The sequence below is a fragment of the Lissotriton vulgaris genome, chromosome 7 (assembly GCF_964263255.1).
Source record: "Lissotriton vulgaris chromosome 7, aLisVul1.2, whole genome shotgun sequence".
Classification (NCBI taxonomy): domain Eukaryota; kingdom Metazoa; phylum Chordata; class Amphibia; order Caudata; family Salamandridae; genus Lissotriton; species Lissotriton vulgaris.
In genome coordinates this window covers 333,676,996-333,703,640 of record NC_141695.1, presented here as the reverse complement: position 1 = coordinate 333,703,640, position 26,645 = coordinate 333,676,996, and the positions used below count along the sequence as shown (strand labels likewise).

Here is a 26,645-nt window from a genome sequence, read left to right as displayed (position 1 = left end):
ACATCGTACTCAATGCACATGGTGAATATCCTGTACTAATATAAGTACATAGCTCACACACAGGCACACAGCTCACTAGGAAAGAGTGATTTACAAAAAGGGGGTGGTGATGAACAGAGTGTCTGAGTTAAACAGACCACTCTTACCCAGTCCAAAGATCAGGGCTTGATCCATCACCGTTATTTATCTCACTGCCCCATCCCAGCTCAGAACCTGGCTATATGCAAATCAGTCTGTCCCTGGCCCAGTGCATCATGGGAACAGGGCAGACTAAACTACCAAGCCAATTCTTCACCAGAAAGGAGACAAGCTACCGGGGACCGGTTTCTGGCATTTCAGCCTTCTTCGGCCCGGCTTGCTTGAATCCTGATGGAGCAGTGAGAAAGGGACTCATGTCTGAGTATACCCTGCCACACCTATAGTGGCCAAAAACGATTTACAAAAAGGGGGTGGTGATGAACAGAGTGTCTGAGTTAAACAGACCACTCTTACCCAGTCCAAAGATCAGGGCTTGATCCATCACCGTTATTTATCTCACTGCCCCATCCCAGCTCAGAACCTGGCTATATGCAAATCAGTCTGTCCCTGGCCCAGTGCATCATGGGAACAGGGCAGACTAAACTACCAAGCCAATTCTTCACCAGAAAGGAGACAAGCTACCGGGGACCGGTTTCTGGCATTTCAGCCTTCTTCGGCCCGGCTTGCTTGAATCCTGATGGAGCAGTGAGAAAGGGACTCATGTCTGAGTATACCCTGCCACACCTATAGTGGCCAAAAACGATTTACAAAAAGGGGGTGGTGATGAACAGAGTGTCTGAGTTAAACAGACCACTCTTACCCAGTCCAAAGATCAGGGCTTGATCCATCACCGTTATTTATCTCACTGCCCCATCCCAGCTCAGAACCTGGCTATATGCAAATCAGTCTGTCCCTGGCCCAGTGCATCATGGGAACAGGGCAGACTAAACTACCAAGCCAATTCTTCACCAGAAAGGAGACAAGCTACCGGGGACCGGTTTCTGGCATTTCAGCCTTCTTCGGCCCGGCTTGCTTGAATCCTGATGGAGCAGTGAGAAAGGGACTCATGTCTGAGTATACCCTGCCACACCTATAGTGGCCAAAAACGATTTACAAAAAGGGGGTGGTGATGAACAGAGTGTCTGAGTTAAACAGACCACTCTTACCCAGTCCAAAGATCAGGGCTTGATCCATCACCGTTATTTATCTCACTGCCCCATCCCAGCTCAGAACCTGGCTATATGCAAATCAGTCTGTCCCTGGCCCAGTGCATCATGGGAACAGGGCAGACTAAACTACCAAGCCAATTCTTCACCAGAAAGGAGACAAGCTACCGGGGACCGGTTTCTGGCATTTCAGCCTTCTTCGGCCCGGCTTGCTTGAATCCTGATGGAGCAGTGAGAAAGGGACTCATGTCTGAGTATACCCTGCCACACCTATAGTGGCCAAAAACGATTTACAAAAAGGGGGTGGTGATGAACAGAGTGTCTGAGTTAAACAGACCACTCTTACCCAGTCCAAAGATCAGGGCTTGATCCATCACCGTTATTTATCTCACTGCCCCATCCCAGCTTAGAACCTGGCTATATGCAAATCAGTCTGTCCCTGGCCCAGTGCATCATGGGAACAGGGCAGACTAAACTACCAAGCCAATTCTTCACCAGAAAGGAGACAAGCTACCGGGGACCGGTTTCTGGCATTTCAGCCTTCTTCGGCCCGGCTTGCTTGAATCCTGATGGAGCAGTGAGAAAGGGACTCATGTCTGAGTATACCCTGCCACACCTATAGTGGCCAAAAACGATTTACAAAAAGGGGGTGGTGATGAACAGAGTGTCTGAGTTAAACAGACCACTCTTACCCAGTCCAAAGATCAGGGCTTGATCCATCACCGTTATTTATCTCACTGCCCCATCCCAGCTCAGAACCTGGCTATATGCAAATCAGTCTGTCCCTGGCCCAGTGCATCATGGGAACAGGGCAGACTAAACTACCAAGCCAATTCTTCACCAGAAAGGAGACAAGCTACCGGGGACCGGTTTCTGGCATTTCAGCCTTCTTCGGCCCGGCTTGCTTGAATCCTGATGGAGCAGTGAGAAAGGGACTCATGTCTGAGTATACCCTGCCACACCTATAGTGGCCAAAAACGATTTACAAAAAGGGGGTGGTGATGAACAGAGTGTCTGAGTTAAACAGACCACTCTTACCCAGTCCAAAGATCAGGGCTTGATCCATCACCGTTATTTATCTCACTGCCCCATCCCAGCTCAGAACCTGGCTATATGCAAATCAGTCTGTCCCTGGCCCAGTGCATCATGGGAACAGGGCAGACTAAACTACCAAGCCAATTCTTCACCAGAAGTTGGGGTGTCCTGTTCCCATCATGCACTGGGACAGGAACAGACTAATTTGCATACAGTCAGGTTCTGAAACTGGGATGGTGCAGTGAGCTAAAAAACGGTGTTGGATCTAGCCCTGATCTTTTGACTGGGTGAGAGCTTTCTGCTTAATTCAGAGACTCTGTCCCTCACCACCCCTTTTTGTAAATATTTTTGTCCACCCTAAGCGTGGAAGGGTATTCTCAGATGTGAGACCCTTGCTCATTGCACCATCAGGATTCAAGCAAACCGGGCCGAAGACGGCTGTAATGCCAGAAACCGGTCCCCGGGAGCTTGTTTCCTTCCCAGTGTAAGAATTGGCTTCTGTAGTTTGGTTTGTCCTGTTCCCATCATGCACTGGGACAGGAACAGACTAATTTGCATACAGTCAGGTTCTGAAACTGGGATGGTGCAGTGAGCTAAAAAACGGTGTTGGATCTAGCCCTGCTCTTTTGACTGGGTGAGAGCTTTCTGCTTAATTCAGAGACTCTGTCCCTCACCACCCCTTTTTGTAAATATTTTTGTCCACCCTAAGCGTGGAAGGGTATTCTCAGATGTGAGACCCTTGCTCATTGCACCATCAGGATTCAAGCAAACCGGGCCGAAGACGGCTGTAATGCCAGAAACCGGTCCCCGGGAGCTTGTTTCCTTCCCAGTGTAAGAATTGGCTTCTGTAGTTTGGTTTGTCCTGTTCCCATCATGCACTGGGACAGGAACAAACTAATTTGCATACAGTCAGGTTCTGAAACTGGGATGGTGCAGTGAGCTAAAAAACGGTGTTGGATCTAGCCCTGATCTTTTGACTGGGTGAGAGCTTTCTGCTTAATTCAGAGACTCTGTCCCTCACCACCCCTTTTTGTAAATATTTTTGTCCACCCTAAGCGTGGAAGGGTATTCTCAGATGTGAGACCCTTGCTCATTGCACCATCAGGATTCAAGCAAACCGGGCCGAAGACGGCTGTAATGCCAGAAACCGGTCCCCGGGAGCTTGTTTCCTTCCCAGTGTAAGAATTGGCTTCTGTAGTTTGGTTTGTCCTGTTCCCATCATGCACTGGGACAGGAACAGACTAATTTGCATACAGTCAGGTTCTGAAACTGGGATGGTGCAGTGAGCTAAAAAACGGTGTTGGATCTAGCCCTGATCTTTTGACTGGGTGAGAGCTTTCTGCTTAATTCAGAGACTCTGTCCCTCACCACCCCTTTTTGTAAATATTTTTGTCCACCCTAAGCGTGGAAGGGTATTCTCAGATGTGAGACCCTTGCTCATTGCACCATCAGGATTCAAGCAAACCGGGCCGAAGACAGCTGTAATGCCAGAAACCGGTCCCCGGGAGCTTGTTTCCTTCCCAGTGTAAGAATTGGCTTCTGTAGTTTGGTTTGTCCTGTTCCCATCATGCACTGGGACAGGAACAGACTAATTTGCATACAGTCAGGTTCTGAAACTGGGATGGTGCAGTGAGCTAAAAAACGGTGTTGGATCTAGCCCTGATCTTTTGACTGGGTGAGAGCTTTCTGCTTAATTCAGAGACTCTGTCCCTCACCACCCCTTTTTGTAAATACACTAGGAAAGAGTGGCGTTTGGACAGATGATGCCATCGGAGACACAGGTTGAATATCCAGTGCATCGGTTCACTAGTGTAATTCAAAGCTCTTGAAGAAAACTACACTGAAGTGTGAATGTACATTGACATTATCTAACCTCCCACAAGGCCAAACCTGGACCACCACTGCAGACTGTAATTCTGGTCTTTGTACACTTTTCGGCATCAAAACAAAAAATCTCACTTAACTTCTAAAAACGAGGTAGGGCAAGAATATGCTAAAAATAAATAAAAAAACAAAAGAAAACTATGTTAACTAAAGGTGGAGGGCATGTGCTTCATTAAAAAAATAAGGAGCTTTGCACTGGTCTGCTATCTTGTGACAGCAAATCGCTTCAAGATGGTGGCATGGTTTTGAAGCTTGCAGAATGATGCCTGGCACTCTGCATAGGAAAGTTGTGGTCAAGGAGCAATGTCAGCTAAGCGGCTGGTACTCCCATTACTCAATTAGAATAAGTCTGCATTTGCAGGTGATCTGCTGGTGGATGAATTTAAGGAAATATCTCCTAATGGTGGACTTCTCGCATGCAAAGTAGCACGGCACAGACAAAATACTGTTACTCAGAATACCTGTGATCCTAAATCCCGGTGTCTGTCTACTAAGCAGAACCATACTTTAGGAAGAGAACTGATGGTCGAAGAAGACTGATCTTCTGTCCTAATGTATGCAAGCTGTTCTGAAAGACTCGACGAATATGTGAATGACACTCTGTCTGATGAGTATCTGAAGTGGATTTTTTTTAAGCAAGGTTATGTATTATTTTTGCAGAAACATAAGGCTGGTGAGACAACTAAAACAGTCTTTTGGTTAGACAGAAAAATACACAGAAAAAGATAGAGCACAGGGAGCGGGAGAGCAGGAGGGTCCTTGGGTCAAACGCATAAGACATACAGGACTGGTCCGGAGCATCACTATCTTACCTTTCCTAAAAGACCTTGAGCACGTGTGATACTGCAGGAGCAGTGCAAGTTCCCTTTAAAGACATAGAAAAGATGTGCTACTGCAGAGTCAGTCAGTGCAAGCTTCCTTCAAAGACAATGAACAAATGTGGTACTTCAGGGCCAGACATGGCACAAGTGTTGTATGCAGGGCCAGTGCAAGCTTGCTTTTGAAGACATGGAACAAGTGTGGCACTGGGCAGCATTATATAACGCCTCCCTTACATAGAACGAGAAAGCAGCATTTTAGATGTGGTACAAGTGAAAAGAAAAGAACTGGATGTTTGAGTGCAAGCTTGACTCACACAGAGAGTGAGATTTCCACACAAAAACAGGTACAGAACCAGGCAGGAGTTTATGCTTTCCTTACACCTACAGAACACATCCCGATCTAGTACCAAACACTGCAAGCTTCCCTCATATGTACATGACACGGAGAACATCTGCAGCAACAGTCCAAGTCTGTGTGTAAACACACAGGCACACAATGTACAGCATTTGGCAGCAGTAAAGTTCCTCATACCCACATCACAGGTACAAGATGGCCACCAGCAGTGAAGGCTAATATAGCCTCACATGCAAGACCGGTATCACATTGGCAATCACATTTGAGTTTATTTCAGCCACAGAATAGCCAGATTGCAGTATAAAGGCGGATGAGGCACTGAAGGCTCCAGCCAGATGGTAGGTTCGGATTCAGCTCAAGGTCCTCTTGAATCTTTGAGCCCAAAAAGAACTGAGTTTTCTTGTGGCGTCTGCATGCTACCCATGCTCAAATCTCATGCACGAAGATCAAAAGACAAATCCTTAAAGTTTGAAGTCAAACAAGAGTGAGATGGGGATACCTATCTAGTGGCCAAATTTATTCAGTGTTTCACTCTTTATCTGCAACTAGCTTTCAAAAATAAAAAAAAGGGCGGCTTTAAGCATTATAAGCTGCTGCTGGAGGCAAAGCCCAGCTACGAAGAGCTATAAGGCTATTAGAACATTCTGCCACTAGAGGGCAGAATGTTCCAACAAATAAAACAAAGGCCTCGAGGAGTTTAAATTTCCTGTTATGCCAGTAAATAATAAACCAATGTCTATCCTCAGACTGAGTATATAATACCTCAGTCCTACTATTAACGTAGACATCCAAACTATAAATACAGCCTTAATGGTGCTAACATAATTTTCTTTAAATAGTTTTCTGGGCCCAGTACAGTTTTCAGTTCTCTGTAGAATGACCATGAGAACCACGTCCTCCTCTTTATTTTTAGGTGTTATATTAATTGTTCTGACCTTCAGATTAATTTCACGCCAAGACGGTACCTATCCGGGGGCTTATTCTTGCTTTTCATACTGAGGATCAAATGTTGGCAATGCTTCCATCGCCAAAGAGCTGATTGCATGCTATTCTGAACAGCTACTGCTGAAGAATTGAAGCGGGCCATCGCTAGCGCATCTGTAGGACGAGCTAAGACAGTAAGTAGTCTCTGGCCGCCAGTGCTAGGTTGTATCAAATTAAAATAAAAGGACTAAACTACCGCTTTTCTATATGAAAAGTTCTGTCAGCAGCGAAATGCTATTTTATCTATATTGCCAAACATTCTTGCACTGTTCCTGTGTGGGTGTTCAGTTCTGTGGCATCCCTCCACCCCCTTCTCCAAGCATCATGCTGTCCTACGCACCTTTAGTGGAGCGCTCCAGTTGTATGTGATTTCATAGACAAAAGAATTCTTAGGATACCTATCCTGAGAAACCATTTCACCTAAACCGTCTAACCGAAAATCTGAAGGTGACCATTAAGCATGGGTGAATTTTGTGAATCTGGCGTTCGCGAATTTTGCGAATTTGCGAACTCGCAATCCGCGAATTCTCGCGAATTTGCGGATTTTTTTTCTTGTGTTCGCAAGGATTTTTGCCAGTTCGCGAGGGTTTTGTACCAGTTCGCAGTTGCGAACTTACATGTCGGCTCGCAACGGTCGCGATGATGTTGTTTCTACGTCTGGTTCATCATCACAGGTTCCCAGCACCCTCTGTTTCACCCCTGCCACCCTCTGTTTCACCCATGCCACCCTCTGGTACATCAATGCCACCCTCTGGTTCATCATCACTGTAGATTATGGGGGGAAAAAGCAAGCACACCTGCCCTGCTTCAACTGAAATGAATTAATTTGGGGTTGATTTATTAATGAATGTGTCACTGTTTTAAAATTCCAGTCTGGCACCTGCTTCCTTATCTGTAATTTGATTTCTGTTGCAGTGCAATTTTTTTTCCAGGACCTTTGTGGCCTACTTGTAGCTATTCTATGAGCCTGCTGTGAGGGTCAGAGCAGGGTCATACAATTGTTGCAACTAGCAACTGAACTGGGAATTTGCGGATTTTTTTTTTTGTGTTCGCAAGGATTTCTGCCAGTTCGCGAGGGTTTTGTACCAGTTCGCATTTGCGAACTTACATGTCGGCTCGCAACAGTCGCGATTATGTTGTTTCTACGTCTGGTTCATCATCAGAGGTTCCCAGCACCCTCTGTTTCACCCCTGCCACCCTCTGTTTCACCCATGCCACCCTCTGGTACATCAATGCCACCCTCTGGTTCATCATCACTGTAGATTATGGGGGGAAAAAGCAAGCACACCTGCCCTGCTTCAACTGACATGAATTAATTTGGGGTTGATTTATTAATGTGTCACTGTTTTAAAATTCCAGTCTGGCACCTGCTTCCTTATCTGTAATTTGCTTTCTGTTGCAGTGCAATTGTTTTTTCCAGGACCTTTGGGGCCTACTTGTAGCTATTCTATGAGCCTGCTGTGAGGGTCAGAGCAGGGTCATACAATTGTTGCAACTAGCAACTGAACTCTGGAGGGGCCCCAGTCAGGAAGCACTACAGGGAATGGCTACTAATGATGAGTTTGAACTTTTGCACCTGCTGAATGCTTTCACTTTTGCAAAACTCGTTTTTCTGCAGAACAGCATTACAGCAACTGTAATGCCCCAAACAAGCTTACTTGTGAAAGTTGATTTCTAATCCAAAAGTGATCCAAAGAAAGTCAAAAGGCCTCAAATCCAAAAAAGTGCAGGCAAATGTCAACCTGAGGAGTTAGTCTGATAAAAATCATAATTTTCAGAAGGTCTATGCTGCTTGCTAGTGGATTTCTTGTGCAGAATTGCAATTTTCGTAATTTCGCGAGTGCGAGATTGTTGCTGCCCGCCGCACCTACATGTTTGCAATTGCAAACTTACACCGCACACCGCAAAATTGTATCACCAAGAAAAAAAAATCCGCTGTGTGCGAATTTGCGGATTTTCGGTAAATTCGCGAGCGTTCGCGGATTGCGAATTTACCGAAAATCCGCAAAATCCGCGAGCGTAACGGATTTTCCGCCCATGCTTAGTGACCATGGACCATTTGCTAAAAACGAACTTATGGGACACTGCATTACTTAATGTTGTTAATCACTTGGTGTAATGTGGATTTTAAAGCCTCTCCATGCAGGCTCCTGCAGAGGTGCTCTAGATTCAGGAGCATCTGGTAGTGATGTTGATGAAGCCTGGGTGAATCTTGTAAGGGTAAAAACACATATGGTCTTAGTTAATTTGGGAACCAAACAATACATAGTACACCAGGGCAAGCATAGAAGAATATCTAATAATCTTGAAGGGCCCATTCGGGTTACATACATCTGACCTCGATTTCTCTTTTATTTTTGTAGATACTAGGTGCTCACACACCTTGTCCTGATGATGATCTCCATTCTGTAGAGATCAAAGCGCCGCCAACTATAAACATATCAACTCCTCTTTCATTATATAAAAATAACAAAAGGAGTCACAACGTCTTATTTTGAGTTGATGCATGTTTTTACGTTTTACCTGCGCGCTCCTTCTACTAAACTGTCAGCACCAGATCTTCACATACAATATCAAAATTAATTGTGTTTTATTTATTTATTTGAAAAGTTTTATAAAGCACAAACATAACCTGGCAGGGTACATTGTCGCCCGCTTGTTAAGCTTGAGTGGGAAGTTTAATTTTGTGGCTTGCTTCTATGCTTACCCTGGTGTACTATGCATTGTTTGCTTGTTAAATGAACTAAGACCATATGCCTTTTTACACTTAATGGCCTAAGTGACCCATTGTTGTTTACAAAACAATTTATTTATCCAGGTATTCTAAAATCTTCGGGTTCCTATGTTATATAATATATGATGAACAGTCAAGTCATAAAGATAAGCAGGGGGTTCTGGTGTATGCCTACGATAATATACTGCTTTTGTTCCAGTCAAGCCTCTTTGTGGCGTTTGTGCAGACCATAGAACAATGTTTCATTCATTCTTACCGATATTCCTAATTACCATTTGTTATTTGGTATTACTTGGGTTCTACAGCATAATTCGCTCAAGGATGTATTGTACCGGTGCATCGTTATGGGTTCTATCATGAAAATTACTCGTTATACTGTTGTATATGAATTTAGGACACTAGTGTAATTTTCCCGATTCATGCCCATATATAGGTATAAATCACCCTATCCTTATATAGGCATCAAAATCATAACCATATTTAGACTTAGCCTATGCAGTCCAAATACGGCATGGTTTCTTCTACTAGTTCCGAAAATCCACAACAAATTCTTGGAAAAACCCACCTTCAGCAGTCAGGGACTTCCCCTTGCTTGAATATTGATTTAACCAAAAACTCATGGAGTTTTCAAAGAACTGAGCCTTTGATGACGTTATTATGTCCAACCTTACGTCAAACTATGCACCTTCAAGGTATAAATATGCCAACACTTGCCCAGGCAAACACACGTTGTTTTGGAGCAGTTCGACTATCTACCTACACAACACAGCTCGCCGAAGCAAGTGCCGAAGGAAGCCGACCCTCCAGCCGATGCACTGAGAGAGACGCTGTCTTTTCTCTTGCCGAGAAATCCAGCTCCAGTGTTTCCAAGCTACCCTTGTGGGTTGTTGGAAAATCGAGTCCTGAGAGAGAGATACCAGACCTCCTTCATTCTAAACCAAGGTACGGAGCTGATTAGACCCTTAGAGAATTCTTGGATAGGTTCGTGGCAAAAGAATACTGAAACTAAGCTACACCTCACTTACTTCTTCCGTTGTACTAGACCAAGGTTAGGTGCACCGGGGTAGGCGTATTTTAGAAGCACCAGTTGAGTACTTTTAGTCTTTATTTATTAATGTATGTATTCCATGTATTTTAGGGCTTATATTATTTCATAATACTCTTCGTACTGTATGTATTGTACTTTGCAACCAGTATTACGATTGTAGCAGTTCATTTCCTCTGCATGAGAAAGAAGACTGTTCAATAAATACTTTTTATTAAAAACGCCCGTCTCTCTATTTCTCTGCACCTGTGATGAAACGAAGCATGCACGATTGACTGAGTGAAATAACTATCTATTGTAACATGTCACTCACATATATTTTTTAAACAAATCAGCAAAGGTTGCTGCCTTACTATGAACATGATATTACCGCCAATCTGGAACCTTGGTATATTGTTCCAATAGGACGTACCTATCCCTTTTGAAGATCACACTGACGATAACTGCGCTGCTGTCTTATGATTTTCTCTCAGTCTCCTGTAATAACATTAGCAGCGAGGAATGTCCCCTGTCAACCTCAGATCGGATTTTATTAATCACGACCGTAAGAGCAGACTCAGTGCTGTAAGCTGATCGAAACCCATGCTGGGAGATGTCTAACAAGTTAGAACTTTCAACGAAAGCAGACAGGTTACGATTTATGTGGGACTCCAGGATTTGGCTGGGGACGGAAGTAGGCAGATAGGGCGATAATTTTTCAGTATTCCTGGATCCCAGGAGGGTTTTTTAAGCAACGGTTTAACAACGGCAGTCAACCAGGGGGAGGGTATGGTCCCCTCTCAAATCACCAAGTTCATAACCTCTAAAAGAGGGGGAAGAACAGACCCTCTGCAGGTCTTCAAAGTTCATAAAGGGCATGGGTCAAGGGGCGAGCAAGACTTAGTGGCATCGAAAAGGAGATTGAGATCTTCCAAGGACAAGAGGGGGAAGCCTATGAGCTGCGGTTTAGGCGGGGCATCGACCTTCTCAGCAATATAGAGGGTTGAAAAGCAAGATCCTACTGCCTTGGCATTAAGCTCTTGATTGCTGATATTAAGAGCGCTATAAATATCAGCAATCTTAGAGTGAAAGAAACTCGCTATGTTGTTACAAAGTTCCTGAGTTTCGATGGTAGGGTCGGCTGATCTAGGTGTCGAAAGAGAGTCGATTATGTTGAAAAGATCTCTAGGGGATTTAATAGAAGTTGTAAGGTTAGTGAAGTGGCACCTTTTCTCCTCAATAATCGCCTTCTTATAATCTCTAAGCAGAGATTTATGCAGGGCTTTCCCCGGTAGATCAGGATGAGCAGTCCAGGACCTCTCTTGTTGCCTGCATTTCTGACGCATTGATCTTAAACGGTGAGAGAACCAGGGTTGAGAAGGGCTCCTGCGGGCTGAGTAGTAACGTTTTGCCAGAGAGTCTATGGCACTGGCTAGGGCATTTGAGAGGTCAGAGGCAGCCCTATTGGGATCACCCAGGGGAGGGCAACTGAGGGCATTCAGGAAAGGTGACAGAGTGTCATCATTAATTGCTTTGTAATTCCTTCTGGTTGCCCATACGCTATTCTTGGGTTTATTAGATAGAGTGGGATTGACTTTAAAGTGGAAGGGGACTGCCAGATGGTCGGACCAAGAGAGAGGAATGGGAGTGCCAGTCAAAAGTAGGCATGGGCGGAAAATACGTTCCGCTCGCGGATTTTGCGGATTTTCGGGAAATCCGCAATCCGCGAGATTCGCGAATCTCCCGCAAAATCCGCAAATCCGTGAGCAGCGGATTTTGCTCGCACTGCTCGCACTGTTCGCGTGAGTTCGCGCCCCGCGAATAAGTGCAAAATTGCAGAAATACGATCTTAGCAAAACTGAAAGTAACTACTTACCAGGTTCAAAAGTTCAGGCTCATCATTAGTAGCCATTTCCTGTAGTGCTTCCTGAGGGGCCCCTCCAGAGTTCAGTTGCCAGTTGAAACTATTATGTGACCCTGCTCTGAACCTCAGAATAGTTACACATATGCCACAAAGGTCCTGAATTACAGCTAAGGGAGACAAGCAGGAGCCAGGCTGGAAGTTAAAATCCATTAATCAGCCCCTAATTCATTATTGTCAGTTGGGGCAGGGCAGGTGTTGTAACTAATTTTGCAACAATGAAAGCACTTAGCAAGTGCAAAAGATCACTAATCAGGGCGCACTAAGGAAGCAGGTGCCAGCTAAAAAAATATTCTGTGACACATTAATCAGCCCCAAATTAATTCAGGTCACTTGAGGCAGGGAAGGTGTGCTTTGCTTTGCCGAAAATAATGTACACTGGACAACCAGAGGGTGTGGTGATGAAACAGAGGGTGGCATGGGTGGGCCAGAGGGTGGCATGAGTAGTCAGAGAGTGGCAGTGGTGACAGAGAGTGGCAGTGATGAAGAAGAGTGTCCCAAACAGGCTGGACACGTAGAAACAACAAGTTCGCAAAACTTGCGACCCGACAGGTAAGTTCGCAAATTGCGAAATTGTAAAAACCCTCGCGAACTGGCAGAAACACGGGCGAACACAAAAAAAAAAAAATCCGCAAATTCGCGGGAATTCGCGGATTTTGCGGATTGCGAATCCGCAAATCCGCAAAATTCGCGAACGCGAGATCCGCAAAATTCGCTCATGCTTAGTCAAAAGTCTAGCATCATTTGAAAAGATGCCATCCAACGTATGGCCGGCCAGATGTGTAGGACCATTGACCAGTTGACCTAATCCACATGCAGCTAAGCCATCTACAAGTGCTAGCGTATCCTTGGTTTCTATGGCCTCTAAATGAAAATTGAAATCACCCAGAATGCTAAATTGAGGCTTATCAACATAGGGCTCTATAAGTTTAAGAATGTCATGAGGAAAGGTCGTTCTGGGGCCTGGAGGTCTGTAACAAAGAATACCAGAAAAAGAAGCAGAGGGGAGAAAATTAATAGAAAAATACAGTGCCTCGAACGTGTCTGAGGGCAAGGAAAGAGGCTTGGTACAGCAAGTGAAAGTATCTCTAAACAAAATTCCCAGCCCACCTCCCTTGCATCCAGTCCTATCCATTCTGGACAAAGTATAGCCCTCAGGGACTGCCTCCACAAAATCTGGGCCAGAGGTTTCATAACCCCAAGCTTCGGTGATAAAAACCCAGGGGGGGGCCTTTTTTGAGAGACAAAGTCATTGAATGCAACATTATTATGGGCCAAAGACCTAGCATTTAGGAGCAAGCCAGCCTCGCTTAGAAAGTTAGGGATGGGCGACTGACTTCCAAGTTTGGCAAGTTTTTTGTGATAATGATATCGAGGGCGTATAGATCTTAAAGCCCCTTTGCAGCATTTGTGCACAAGAAGACAGGCTTGCACTATAGCATTGATAACAAAGAACTGAATAGCAGTGGTGGCTGCTAGGGAACGGTGACGATGGTTAGAAAAAAGAAAAAAAGACGAGATGACTTACCTGCTGATTGCCAGTCACTGGGCTGCCGCTTCACCTCCATCCTCCCTCTGTTCCTGGTTCCCGGCAGCACCAGGCTTCTAGACTTCGCTAAGCCAATCACGGCCTGCTGTCACCAGCATGACGGCAGCATTGGGATTGGTCTGATAGGCCTATTTGGCCACTCAGGCAGTGCCTAGGACAGTTCTTCACCCGACTGTGCAACACAGCCAGGTGGAGAAATGCTAAGTGCACATGACAGTTTGGCCTGCCCAAAACGGCCAGACAAACCATCATACGCACTTATGGTGCACCAACAACTCCTCCTCCCTGTGACGAGAGCCTAGCCCCACTCTACCCTAATCTGACTCCAAGCTCTACTAAAAATAAAATAATAATAACGTTGTGTTATCATTTTATTTTTTCTTTGCACTGCCCAGAGAGCAGTGGGCGATGCTCCTACGCCCTAGCGGAGCAGCCGCCGCTGCTGAATATAGTAACAGTGCTTTTTATCAGTTACATACAGTTGGTGGTTAAGTTGGGCTAAGTTTGGCCTGACCTGAGTGTATAACAGATGGCATATTGAAGGAGTCAATGAATGGAAAATAGCCTTCGATACATGGTTTGGACATACAAATACTGGGCATACCAAACCAGTCACTATACCGGGTTTAAATGGTTACATGGAATATGTTTAGATTTTGTTATGTCACTTGTTTCAGAGTTACTTCACTGAGTACGTCAAAACTGGGTAGCAGTGAATTTTAAAATGAGCCTGAATTATTTGAGCAATATACGTTTCAAATTAAAAATGAATCAAAGAACAAAATGAATGGTAGTAAAACCAAACTGTAAAAACTTGCTGCAAGTAAAGACCCAACAAAAGGGCATCACTGCCATCCAACCAGAGAAGTGCTGAAGACTGAAAGTCAGAGGTGTGAAAAACTTTGCTTTTTCTGGGAAAGTGCAAATAAAAAACAAGAATTTGCAAAGTAAGTAGGTCCCGCCATTAGGAGCTACTGGCTGTGCCTATGCCATTTTGGAAATGCTGTACAGCATCAGTTAGATGCTGTGCAGCATGGCCAAAAATTAAAAAAATTTAAAGCAAAAAATGACACAATGACCCGACCACAGCCGCTATGTCATTTTGCAGGTGCGGGCATGCGTCATTACGCATACATGCTTATGGCATAGGCTCCATTCTTTTAGTTACCGATCCAAAGCTGGATCACTAAATAAAACAAATGAAAGAGAAGTATTGCAAATGCAGGGGCGCTGGGTGGCGCACTAGCAAGATGGCCACACTAGTGTGAGGCTCCTGCAGCCCAGAGCTTTTATCCTTCCTTTATCCTGCTTTTTGCTCCATCTGACGTCTGAAACTTAGCTATATGACGGAAAAGCACCTCCGACGACCCTGTTAAAAATTTGGAGTCATTTGGTATTGCCCTACTCTTACGTTACCGAGTGGAAGATCTGCCCGAGGTGCGGCGTGGACCTGGGGGCGTTGCTGCTGCGGGCAGGGGCGCTACTAGAGGCCGTGGCTGTGAGGCATCCAACTGGGCCCGGAGAGACTGCGCGGGAGGATAGACTGTGAAACGGCCCCGGTTGGCTGGGTACGCCCGTAACTGCTTGAGGCTTGGTTACAGCAGCCCTCGAGATACGCCAGCAGGAGGTGGCTGGGACATCTGTGGACAGGTGGGGGTAAACAGCGAAGCGATGCGAGATTTGGAGGTGCCACCGAGCAGCTGCGGCGAGTGAGAGTGAGCCGCGCTGCCAGGAATGAGGGAAGCTGGCGCTGGGAGACGCACAAGGAACCCGGCACTGAGAGCGGACTGACAGGGGCGCACGGGCTCTGGGCCGCGTTTGTCTGTGTGGCGGCTGAGAAGATCAGGGACATAGCGCCCCCTGCTGCTCCCCCCCTCCTAAATGGCTTGCTAGTCAATTATTGGTGCCACTATGGAGAGAAACTAACGCCTGGAAGCAAGATACAAATGGTAGTGGGCCCCCTGCACTGATTATCTGAGGCTGGACCGGTCCCCAGTTTGGACACCATTCCTGGAAGGTGCGGGCGCTGTCGCCATTTTAAGCAGCGGCAGGCCGGACAGGGCACAAGTCAGCCCGTAAGGCGCACACTACTGGAGGGATCATCAGACCCCTCCCCCATAACAGCGAGGCACCACTCAGGGAGAAGGCACCCAAGAGCTGTGGTCCCATCAGGTTAATGAGTGTGGAGCAGAGGAGTGGCCTGGCGACGGGAGTGTAGTGGGCTGCCGAAATCACTGTTGGGCAATATCGCCCTGGAATTGTGGTGCGTAGGCTGGCTGAGAGAGTCATGTGGGGACTGGCGAGCTGGATATATATTTGACTGGAGAGTGGCACGTGGTTAAGACAGCGCTTGAATGACAACGTGGGCGAGGCCCTATATAACCGGGAATCCCAACAAGCACCTCTGCAAGGATAACCGACTACAGGAAGGAGAATTGACCAAGTCCACTGAGTGCTGTGGTGGGGGGAGTACAGGTCCCGGCTTGACGGTATCCCCAGCCATTGTATCGATATGGGAAAACCAGACACAAGGCAGCCGAAAATTAACTTTGAAGCGAAAACAAATGCACGCGGCGTGCAAGAGGATCACGGCTTAGAGGCAGGAGGAAACGCCCAGGTTGAGACCACAGCACAGCCTTGCGACATGCAGAGCATACTGCAAGAAGTCCGGCATGGCTTCGCCACCATTGTGGATGAAGTTGATCGCATGTCCTCGCGTATGGACGCAAATGCGCACAAGCTGGAGGGCCACGAAGATAGAATTAAGGAAACAGAAAGGCGCATTTCGGACTCAGAAGACACGACGGCTAGACACACCACGCAGATTGCCCATATGGACAAATTACTAAGAGTCATAGCTTTCAATAATGAGGACTTGGAAGCGCGCAGCAGGCGCAATAACATACGTGTAATTGGAATCCCGGAATCCACAAATACAGGAAAAATTGAAGAATATGTGGAGAAAATGCTGCTGTCGGCGATAAGAGTAGAATCTTTTTCGAACCAGTTCATCGTGGAACGGGCCCACAGATCACTTGGAAAGCGACCGCCCCCAGGAACCAACCCAAGACCCATTATAGCCAGACTTTTGAATTACAGGAACGGGATGTGGCATTGCGCGCAGCGAGAAGCAAGCAAACCCTGTCGTATGATGGCAATACATTCTCCATCTACCCGGACTTTACGCCCATAGTACAGGAAGAACGGCGCAAGTTTTTGGATGTAAAGAATAAATTGAGGAAGGTGCAAATCGATTACGCATTACTATACCCGACGCGGCTCAGAGTAACACATCAGGGCAAACAAAGATTTTTTACCAATCCGCAACAAGTGGAAGAGTTTCTCAAGCACATGAAGCGCACACATCGACCTGATGAGGACATGCCGGCTTCACAACAATCTGCCTCGATGGGAGCAGAAGAGGAGTCACAGTGAAACATATCCTTGCCATCAACACTTGAGTATAAACTGGTTTTATATGGGGTGTAGGGAATGGAGGCGGGCATAGGAGCCAAGGTCAGAATGGCGTGACGTTTTGATGGGGGCACTGAGCTATAATTATCATATACTGGGCACCCCCACCCCCCTTGGAGTCCGATGGTTCCATCTCAGAAGGGCTCAATGGGGGAGAGGTTTCTTTCATGTCGCCTAGACATGACCCAAATGGGTGTTCCCCCGGTAATGTGCACTGAATAATGTTAGCAGGACTTGTAGTGTCGCATTTGTTTTTTTTGTTTCAGTTCTTGTTTGGGATGTGGGGAGGGGCGGGATGGTGGGAGTCTAATACTGGCAAGTTGGGGCTGCTTCAGTGGGAGAGGGTAGTGGGGGAGACTTATGGTTAGTGTATTGCATATGGTTTATGCGTCAGGATTGTGCGGGCAGTATCACTATTGAGCTGACTACCACGGTCATATTAGAGCATCGGGAGAGAATTTCCTTTTCATTAGATGGTAAGGTACATAGGAGGCACAGCACTCAATGGGTCACAGGCGATAAGATAACAGACACTGGACAAGATGGCTGAGACAGAGGCGGAGGCCCTGAATGTTATAACATGGAATGTCCGGGGATTCGGAAATCCCAGAAAGAGGAGACAAATTTTGGCATATCTGGACAGGCATAGGGCACATATAGCAATGTTACAGGAGACACATTTCACTGCGAAAAAACGTCACATAACTTTGCTAGTAAATGGGTGGAGCAGAGAGTCTTCTCCGCCTACTCCTCCTATGCGAGCGGAACAGTGATCCTAATAAAAAAGCGAGTACCATTCCACCTAGCGGGAGAGGAGATGGACCCACAGGGTCGCTATTGTTTGATATGGGGGAGACTGGGGACTGTTTCTATTACCCTAGCCTGCTGTTATGGGCCTAATGTTGATGCCCCGGAGTTCTACACTTTGCTGTGGGCCAAAATATTTGCAGTGGAATCTAGTCACATCATATGGGGTGGCGACTTTAATGTAACGTACAATCCAGGGTTGGACAGATCACATCCGGCCCGCACCATTACACCAGAGCGCGCGAGGTGATACAAGACACAATCATCACGTATCAGCTGTTGGATGCGTGGCGAAATATGCACCCGCAGACGCGAGAGGGAACACATTACAAGCGCAGGCAGCATCATGGGCAAGGTTAGACTATTGGCTTCTGTTGCAGGGGATGGGCCCTACAGTAACCAACGTGCAGCATCTGGCCAGGATGTATTCAGATCATGCCCCGGGAGTGCTTGCTCTTTCTTGTGCTGAGTTTGAGGCGCCGCGCAAGATATGGCGAATGTATGCCCCTAGCTTGTTGGATACAGTCTTTCAGGAAGAATTAAGGGAGGAGGTCCAAGATTTTTTGTATGAAACGAGGGGTCGGTGGACACGGTAGAAACCATATGGGAAGCATTCAAGGTCACATTACGCTGATTTTGCATATAAAAGGGGATAGGGGTGCTCAAGGATATAGCTAACACGATACACAGATTGGAGGCCAAGCTTAGAGCACTGGAACTGGAGACGGCTGCGGGCTCGACTGCCCCTGTTCAGGTACAATTTCCGGGAAACACACACAGAATATATGGACACTGCACAGAGGGAAATTCAATTTAGGGGTAAGTACTGGACGGCCAGATGTTACGGAGAAGGGGAACGACCGGGCAAGGCCCTGGCACAGGTAGTCCGACAGCCCCGATACTCGGGCTAAGTCATAGAAATTGAAACCCTAGGTGGGATGATGTGTCGAGACACGGCTACCATTTTATACATTTTTACGCAACATTACACTTGACTCTACTTCTCGCAACGCGGGGATGCCTTGGACCTAGACAGCTACCTGGGGGATGTTTCACTGGGCTGGCTGAGCGACGTACAACGCACCTTTCTGTATGCACCATTTGAGTTAGACGAAGTTTGCGAGGCCTTCATGGGGATGCAGTCAGGGAAGGCCACAGGGACCGATGGAATTCCGGTAGAATTCTACAAAACATACATAGATCTGATGGCTCCCATCCTGCGAGAGGTGTATGAAGAGTCGCTCGAGGCTGGAGTCCTTCCCGCATCCATACGGGAGGCGCTGATAATTTCATTACTCAAGCCCAGAAAGGTGCCTCGGCATTGTGATTCATATAGGCCATTGTCTCTCCTCAATTGTGATACCAAGATCTTAGCTAAGGTAGCTGCAAACCGATTAAGCCTCCTCGTGGAAAACTTGATCCTGCCGGACCAATCGGGGTTTGTCCCTGGGAGAGCCACATCTTATAACTTGAGGACCCACTTTGCCATCCTAAACAATGTTTAGCCCGACCTACCACTGGCTGCAGTGTTTTTAGATGCCACTAAGGCGTTTGACTCACTAGAATGGGATTACATCTTTGGGGTGATGTCACGTATGGGATTCCCCCCCGTTTTTCTGTCATGGATCAGGCTGCTGTATCAGACGCCGGTTGCCAGGGTACATATAAACGGGTGTACGTCTCATGCCCACTTTCTCCCCTGCTGTTTGCCATAGCGGTAGAGCAATTGGCGGCAAAATTGAGACAGCATCACAAGGACAAAGCACTCCATTGCAATATGCGACAAATACTTGTATCATTATATGCCGATGATATTACCCTGAACATACGAGATCCACAGCAGAATTTTAATCCGATCCTTACAGAGCTCATAGTGTTTGGGAAGTTATCGGGGCTCCAGATCAACTGGGGAAAGTCGAGTATATTCCCATTGACATCTGCTACGATCCGCTTCTCGCTTGACTACCATTGGAATGGTGTGATGATGAGCTGCGTTTTCTAGGCATCCGAGTAACAAGGGACAGGGAGGAACTCATGAGGATAAACTATGGCACTACAATAACCCGCATAAATGAGAGTGTGACTCGCTGGATTGCACTGCCCCTTTCCATGGCGGGAAGAGCATGGCTTATTAAAATGGTGATACTCCCCCAGCTGCTTTACCTATTTTTAAATATTCTATACTTCCCGGGAGCTTTCTTTTTTAAGACATTAAGGTCTGAGAGGACGCGTCTAGTGTGGGGTGGTAAACAACCGAGGCTACAGTGGAATGTCCTTATACGACCATATTCACAAGGGGGGGTTAGGGATCCCGAACTTTGAACTTTATTATATTTGTGCGCAGACCCACTATGCATGGTTCTGGATGGCGCAGCCACGGTATATGCCGCAAGTAGCGGAGGAGCACTGGCTGGCACATCCTGTTCCTATTGATGGCGCACTGTACGAGGTGACTAGCCCCAGAGAGAATATGCCTACCACTGTCACATGTACGACTACGGCATGGCAGCGAATTGGAAGCATGCTGAAAACCACCTTCCTATATTCTCCGTTATTGCTACTTACCTACCACCCAAACATGCCTCATCTTCAAGAAACGATATGTCATAAATTTAGAGAACGTACTAATATTCGCACATAGGGGGATCTATATCAGGAAGGGCGCTTTCGCACGGCAGAGCAAATATTTCAGGGATTACAACACACCCCACTTGACTTGTTTCTTTACACTCGTCTGAGGCAGGGAATACGATCTCTCACCCCGGACTTTCCAACAGAGCCACAGGTATTGGCCTTGTCTCGATCAGTTATAGAATAGCTCACACACAGAGAGAGTTGCCAGTCACGACTTCCCGTGCTCGATGGAGTGAGGAACTAGGGATGGAGGTGACGGATGACCACGGATGACCATTCTGCTGTCTACAGACGGAAACGGTGTTGGCTAGCAGTAGGCTCCGTATTATACACTATAAATACCTGTATAGAATATACTACACCCCGGCTGGGCTACATAGGTTCCTCCTAAGGGAATCGAACAGGTGCGATAGATGTCATGCCCCTGGGGCGGGTTTTCTGCATTTAGCGTGGGAATGTCCAGGAGTGCACGCATATTGGGAACAAGTGTTTGGCGCCTTGGCACTAATGATCGATAAACAGGTCGAACCCACCCCATTGATGGCCCTGCTGGACTATGTTAAACCACTGCAGGCAGTGCACCGCAAGTATACTGCCCTTGCTTTGCTAATGGCTAAGAGACAGGTGGCGTGCCACTGGGGGAGGGGACGAACACCCAAATTTAAGGACTGGATAGCTGACTTGGTGACTTGCCAGTGGCGCCTCACTGTATATGCTGAACTGTTGCCGAGTGCCTCTCGACCCAAGGATATCTGGGCCCCCTTAACGTGTTACTTACTGCAACACCCACAAGACCCAGAACAGGCAAGCATAGCTACTCCTTAGTGCTAACAGGAAGGAGATATAAGTAGTGTAAATGAGCCTGTGAAGGGAAGAGGTAACAAATACGATATAAAGGTCTGATTTGTTCATAGCAGATATACCATTGGAACTGGGAAGGGAGCAGTGATATTGCAGAGCTGTGTATGTCCATTGGAATTCAGAAACTGTTACGTGTATTAAGTGCGGCTGATTGACCTTTGGAGTGCTGTAGGAATAGCTGACATGATCTGTTATAAGTTATATAAAACTGCTGAGCCTCATAGGACCATGAGTGCAGATGGGACTGCTATGTACTAATGACTATATGTAATGATGCCACTGATGCAATGTGTTTAACCTGAAAATTCAATAAAAAGATGTATTTAAAAAAGTGTTGCAAAAGCACCTTTCTTTAAGGCAGAGGGGCAGGCAGCAATTTCCTGCCTGTTTTTCTCCCCCACCAAACTAAAACAATGGTGGACAATGGAAGAGGAGAAGCAACACGGAGTGGGCAGGAGAGGGAAAAGTAGCACACTAGTGAGAAAGCAACACTGAGCACAGGGGGAGGCAGGCAGTTTGGGAGAGGGAGTAGTTTAGGAGATAGATCTTGGAGGAACACAAGGGAGACAGTAACATGAAGCATGGGGTGGCGAGTCTTTGGTGGGGTAGAATCACACAAGAGAGAGAGCTAGAAAACAAATGCACGCTCATTTAATGCTTAAGCAAAAAGAATAAAGCAAGTTTCCTAAAAGTGAGCAGTGATAGGATAGAAGCCAGCCAGTCAATGAGATGGTAATGAGACTATGCTTCAGGTGAGGGCCAAACACCAGATGGACAAGCTGGAACAAGGAAAGCCATCGAATAAGAAGCAAGCAAATGAGATAGACAATAAAGCCAACCAATAGTAAGAGATGCGAGGGTCAAGGCTGGAATGGCCGTACCAGGCATCGGCATTACCCTGGCAGGGGCGGCCTTAGGCATGTGCAGGCTGTGCACCTGCACAGGGCCACCAAACCCCCAGGGGCCACCACGCCAGCCTGAGGCACTTATAAATGGTGCATGAGCCCTGGCTGGGGCCCCTGAGGCTCTTTAAAATGGTGCGGTCCCCGGCCGGGGCCCCTGAGGCTCTTAAGAAATGGTGCGGGAGCCCCGGCCGGGGCCTCTACCTACGCTCCCTGCCCAGGGCCACCATGAGCCTAGAGCCGCCCCTGACCCTGAATGGCAGGGGGGGGGGGGGCAGTTTTGTTACTGGGGGCCGTTGTTGTAGCTGTGCAGTGGTTTTCAAAGAACCCGCTGCAGAGTTCTTTGCATAGCCAGTAGTTTTCATGCAACAATAAAAGTGTCCAGGTAACTCTGGTGATTCATCTACCTGCTGTAGAGGCATCGGAGCTTTGTCTAGTGGCAGTTTTGAATCATCTAAGGTAGCCCAAACAGATAATATTGCCCACCACAAAGGGTGTGTACCATGCAGATCATAAACAGTATTTTGTGTTCATAGCTTAGTGCGTTACTGCTTTTGTCACAGAGATCCTTTTGTTCAAAAGTTACAATCTTAATCTAGTACAGTGAGCTATGAAGTGTCATCAAAGAGCTGTATGCAACCTACATGGTACACGTTAGAAAGTAATGTTTTTTTCTGACTCTTTCTTTATCCTAATGTTGCTAAATAGGGTTTGTTTGGGGAGAAATACATTTTTATTAGTAAAGTCAACCCTAAACAGACCTCCCACTGTACCCCAGGACAAAGCTGGGTGTCATTGGGAGATGCATGTGCCCTCCAGGAAAACTCCCACAACACCCCCCAGAACAGACCTGGGTGTCATTGGGAGATGCATGTGCCCTCCAGGAAAACTCACACAACACCCCCCAGAACAGACCTGGGTATCATTGGGAGATGCTTGTGCCCTCCAGAAAAACTCACACAACACCCCCTCAGACAGAGCTGTGTGTCATTGGGAGATGCTTGTGCCCTCCAGCAGAACTCCCACTGCACCCCAGGGCAGAGCTGTGTGTCATTGGGAGAGGCCTGTGCCCTCCAGCAGAACTCCCACAACACCCCCAATACAGAGCTGGGTGTCACTGGGAGAAGCTTGTGCCCTCCAGGAGAGCTCCAACGACACCCCCAAGGGCAGAGGTGGGTGTCATTGGGAGATGCAGACCTCCTGGTGCTTTTATATAGATGTTAGAAAAAGTAAGTGCCAGGCTGTACCCCTGAGCCATCCTAAAAAAATGGGTTAACCGTGAAACGCCTTGCATGCATGGCGCCAGGTAGAAATATGAAGAAACAAATCAAACCTTTCTGCACCATTTACCAAGGAATATCCTTTGTATTTCTCTGACGTCAACGTTTTTGCAGAAAAAAAATATTCAGAAATATTTCTTGGGCAGATCCAGATTTTCAGAAATGCATTCCTGCTGATATTAACACAATTAATCAAGCACTTATCACTGTCTTCATACACATTCAGGATAATACTGATCAGAGGAAGCTCCTTCTCCACCTACTGGCCACTCACTTCAGCATTCACTGGCCCAAGGAATTCTGTTACACACACTAGAACCATTCCCACAAGTACCTATTTACAGGTTGTAAGTTCTTCAGAGAATGGGCCACCTTTTCTCATCTTCCTTCGTTCACCAGGAACAAGGGACATTCAGGGGCTTATTCACAGAACTAACTTAGGACAAAATCCTAAACTTACTACTTTTGGTATTCACAGAAGTTAGGATTTTGTCTTAAGTTTGTCTTAAGACAAATTAAGAGAAACTTAAGACAAACTTAAGACAGACTTAAAACAGACTTAAGACAGACTTAAGACAGAATCCTAATTTAAGTCTGTCTTAAGTATGTCTTATATCTGTCTTAAGTTTGTCTTAAGACAAACTTAAGACAAAATCCTAACTTCTGTGAATACCAAAAGTAGTAAGCTTAGGATTTTGTCCTAAATTAGTTCTGTGAATCGGGCCTACAGACACCAGACCTGTTAGTGACATGGTCAAAGAAAACAATAATCATTCGAGCACATATTATCCATGTTCAAAAAGTGGAAATAAAATGAATATGTACAAACCTTAGTAGGGAGAAACCGGTTTCACAAGCCTACTTAATAATTACTAAGTCCCTGGAGTTGTTTATATAAGGATCCTGGTTGAAAAGTTAATTTAGGAGGTGGTTTTTCCAAATCCTAACAAATGTAATGTTTTTGTCTGACACAGTGCAAAAACACCCTTAGGTCTGTAACCAGAACCTCAAACTCAGTTTTAAAATGTTCGTCTTTGATTGCAAGCTATGTGAGTCCCGTGAAGGCCAGCTCCCCAGCAAAGCACAGCATTTTATCTATGCAGACACAGATCCCTGCCTTGTAAGTCCTTGTTTATTTACTTAGAAATCTTTTAAGGTTTATACATGTGTAGTGTGAACTGATCTGAGAGAGAAACAGAGAGATATCTGTAACATTAGGCAGACTCTCCCTCTGTAGGGAACAAATGCCACAGCCTGGACCCCTAACCCTGAAAGACAGAAATCTAAAAGCCTTGCCTAACACAACAGGCACCCTATTATAGCCATATATGCAAGCACCTGTCAGAGACCGCGCGTAAGATAGAGACTAAATGAGCAAGCATTGGCAAAGCCAATAGGACTAGGTTTAGTGTGCAGGAGTGGACAGAGAGGGTTATACTGGCCCCTCTCGCAGTTGAGTACAAGAACTCGACAGATGTCAGAAGGATGCACCCTGACGGCCAATAGCGTTAGGTGAGAGATAAATACTTCAATGGGCTTATTCAGTGCATGGTTGGCAAAGAAGTGAGCCAATGGTTGGAAGACGCTCATCAAAGAAGGTCAAGGGTTGAAAGAGGTGGACCCAAAGCCTACTCTAGGTGTATGGTAAGCAGTAGATCTCATCCACAGTTACACTGTCAAATCCCAGACCTAAAAAGGAAACATGTTCTTTGGGTAACTAAATTATTCACATTGGATTGAAAGGCCTTATTTAAAAAAAATAGACGTTGTCCTCACTCCACACGTTCTTAAGACAGGCTGTTTCACATGCTCTGATCCTCTCCTCCTTGTTTCCTCTCACAGGTCTCTGGAATCTAGGGGGTAACCTTCCTCACCCTACAGCCCGAAGGTCAAGCTGTGTGACTCTGTCATCCTCCAGGACGCAAAAGACTGGTTTATAAAGATGGAATGTACTTGTTTATTGCTTGACTTTTCAATAGTTCTTCAATCCACATACATGCTTTTATTTTCCTCTCAAGCCAATAATTGTTTATTTCATGTACTTTTATGTTTACTTTTTTCATTCTTTTTTTTGTATCTCTTATTTTAAAATCATTTTTGGTTCTTCCTTCCTTTTATCTGGCCCTCTATTTCAACATTCCAATGTCTCTTATCCCCTTATTTTTGTCTCTTGATTGAATTACTCCTTCCGTCCTTCTATCATCCCTTCTTTCCTCCACTTCTGTCTTACTCCTTGCTTTCTCTCTCTTCTCTCCTTTATTCCTTCTTTTCACTCCTTTCACTTTTGCTTATTGTGTCTCTCTTTTCTCCTTTTCCTGTTTATCCTTTCTTTATTGCCTCCTTTGCACCATCCCTCCACACTTCTTAACCTTCTCTCAGCTATTTCCTCCCTTCATCTTTCCTCAGTTGCTCCTCTTTTACACGCCTTTTTCCTCTGTCCATCTCTGTTTTGATCATCGTAAATATATTATCTTCAGTATACTGAAGTGTATCTTGTACTACAGCTTCTGTGCGTGTGTGCACGTGCTTGTGCAGTGTATAAATTAAATTATATTTATTGATGTACAGTTATCATTCTTTGGCCATATCCAAGTGAGACACACTAGCAAGAGAACTTGCATCAAAGCTGATTTCCCTATGGCCGGGGAATCTCCTTGGAGTCCTAAGATACGAAAAGGTGCCCCATCGACATTGGAAAAGGAGTGGATCCCTGTGGAGCTGAACCCAGGCGGTGGGGTGTGTGCACGACAAGGCTTGCTCTGCTGTTGGGACCCTTTTTCGGCCACACCGTGGGGTGTGTTCTGAGCTTTGAGTGCTTACGCGCTTCCATGACACGCAAACGAGATAGGCCTTGTTGTGAGGTTAAACGTGGAACCAGAGTGAGTTTCAAACTTACTGTGAGGTTCTGGGCTGAGCTGCTGGAATCAGACCTTAGCCTTAGGAAAGACCATTGCTATCATTAGCAAAACTATGCATTGTCTAGGGCTACACAAGCTAGGGAGAGCCTGGTTGACCCGAAAAGCAAACATGAACCTTGCCAAGGGAAAGGATGCAGAAAACAGTACTCCGCCTAGTACTAAGAAATAGGCCATTGGGGCTGGCAGTATGATGTTGTTTATGTCTGGTCTGAACAACAGATGGAATCCAGGGGAGTAGTTAGCTTTCCTTATCTCCTGGGATCTAGATCTCCACCACA

General features: G+C 46.2%; 1 protein-coding gene across 3 annotated transcripts in view; it reads left to right on the top strand.

Moving 5' to 3' along the window:
* The window catches only part of LIN7B (lin-7 cell polarity scaffold B), a 103,356-nt gene extending 77,346 nt beyond the window's left edge, over nucleotides 1-26,010 (top strand). For all 3 annotated transcript variants that reach the window (XM_086928663.1, XM_086928665.1, XM_086928664.1), the window contains one exon: nucleotides 25,292-26,010. In XM_086928663.1, the coding sequence (XP_086784789.1) occupies nucleotides 25,292-25,313 (22 nt within the window). In that variant the 3' untranslated portion in view covers nucleotides 25,314-26,010. The remainder of the gene's footprint in view (nucleotides 1-25,291) is intronic.
* The last annotated feature ends 635 nt before the right edge of the window (nucleotides 26,011-26,645 follow it).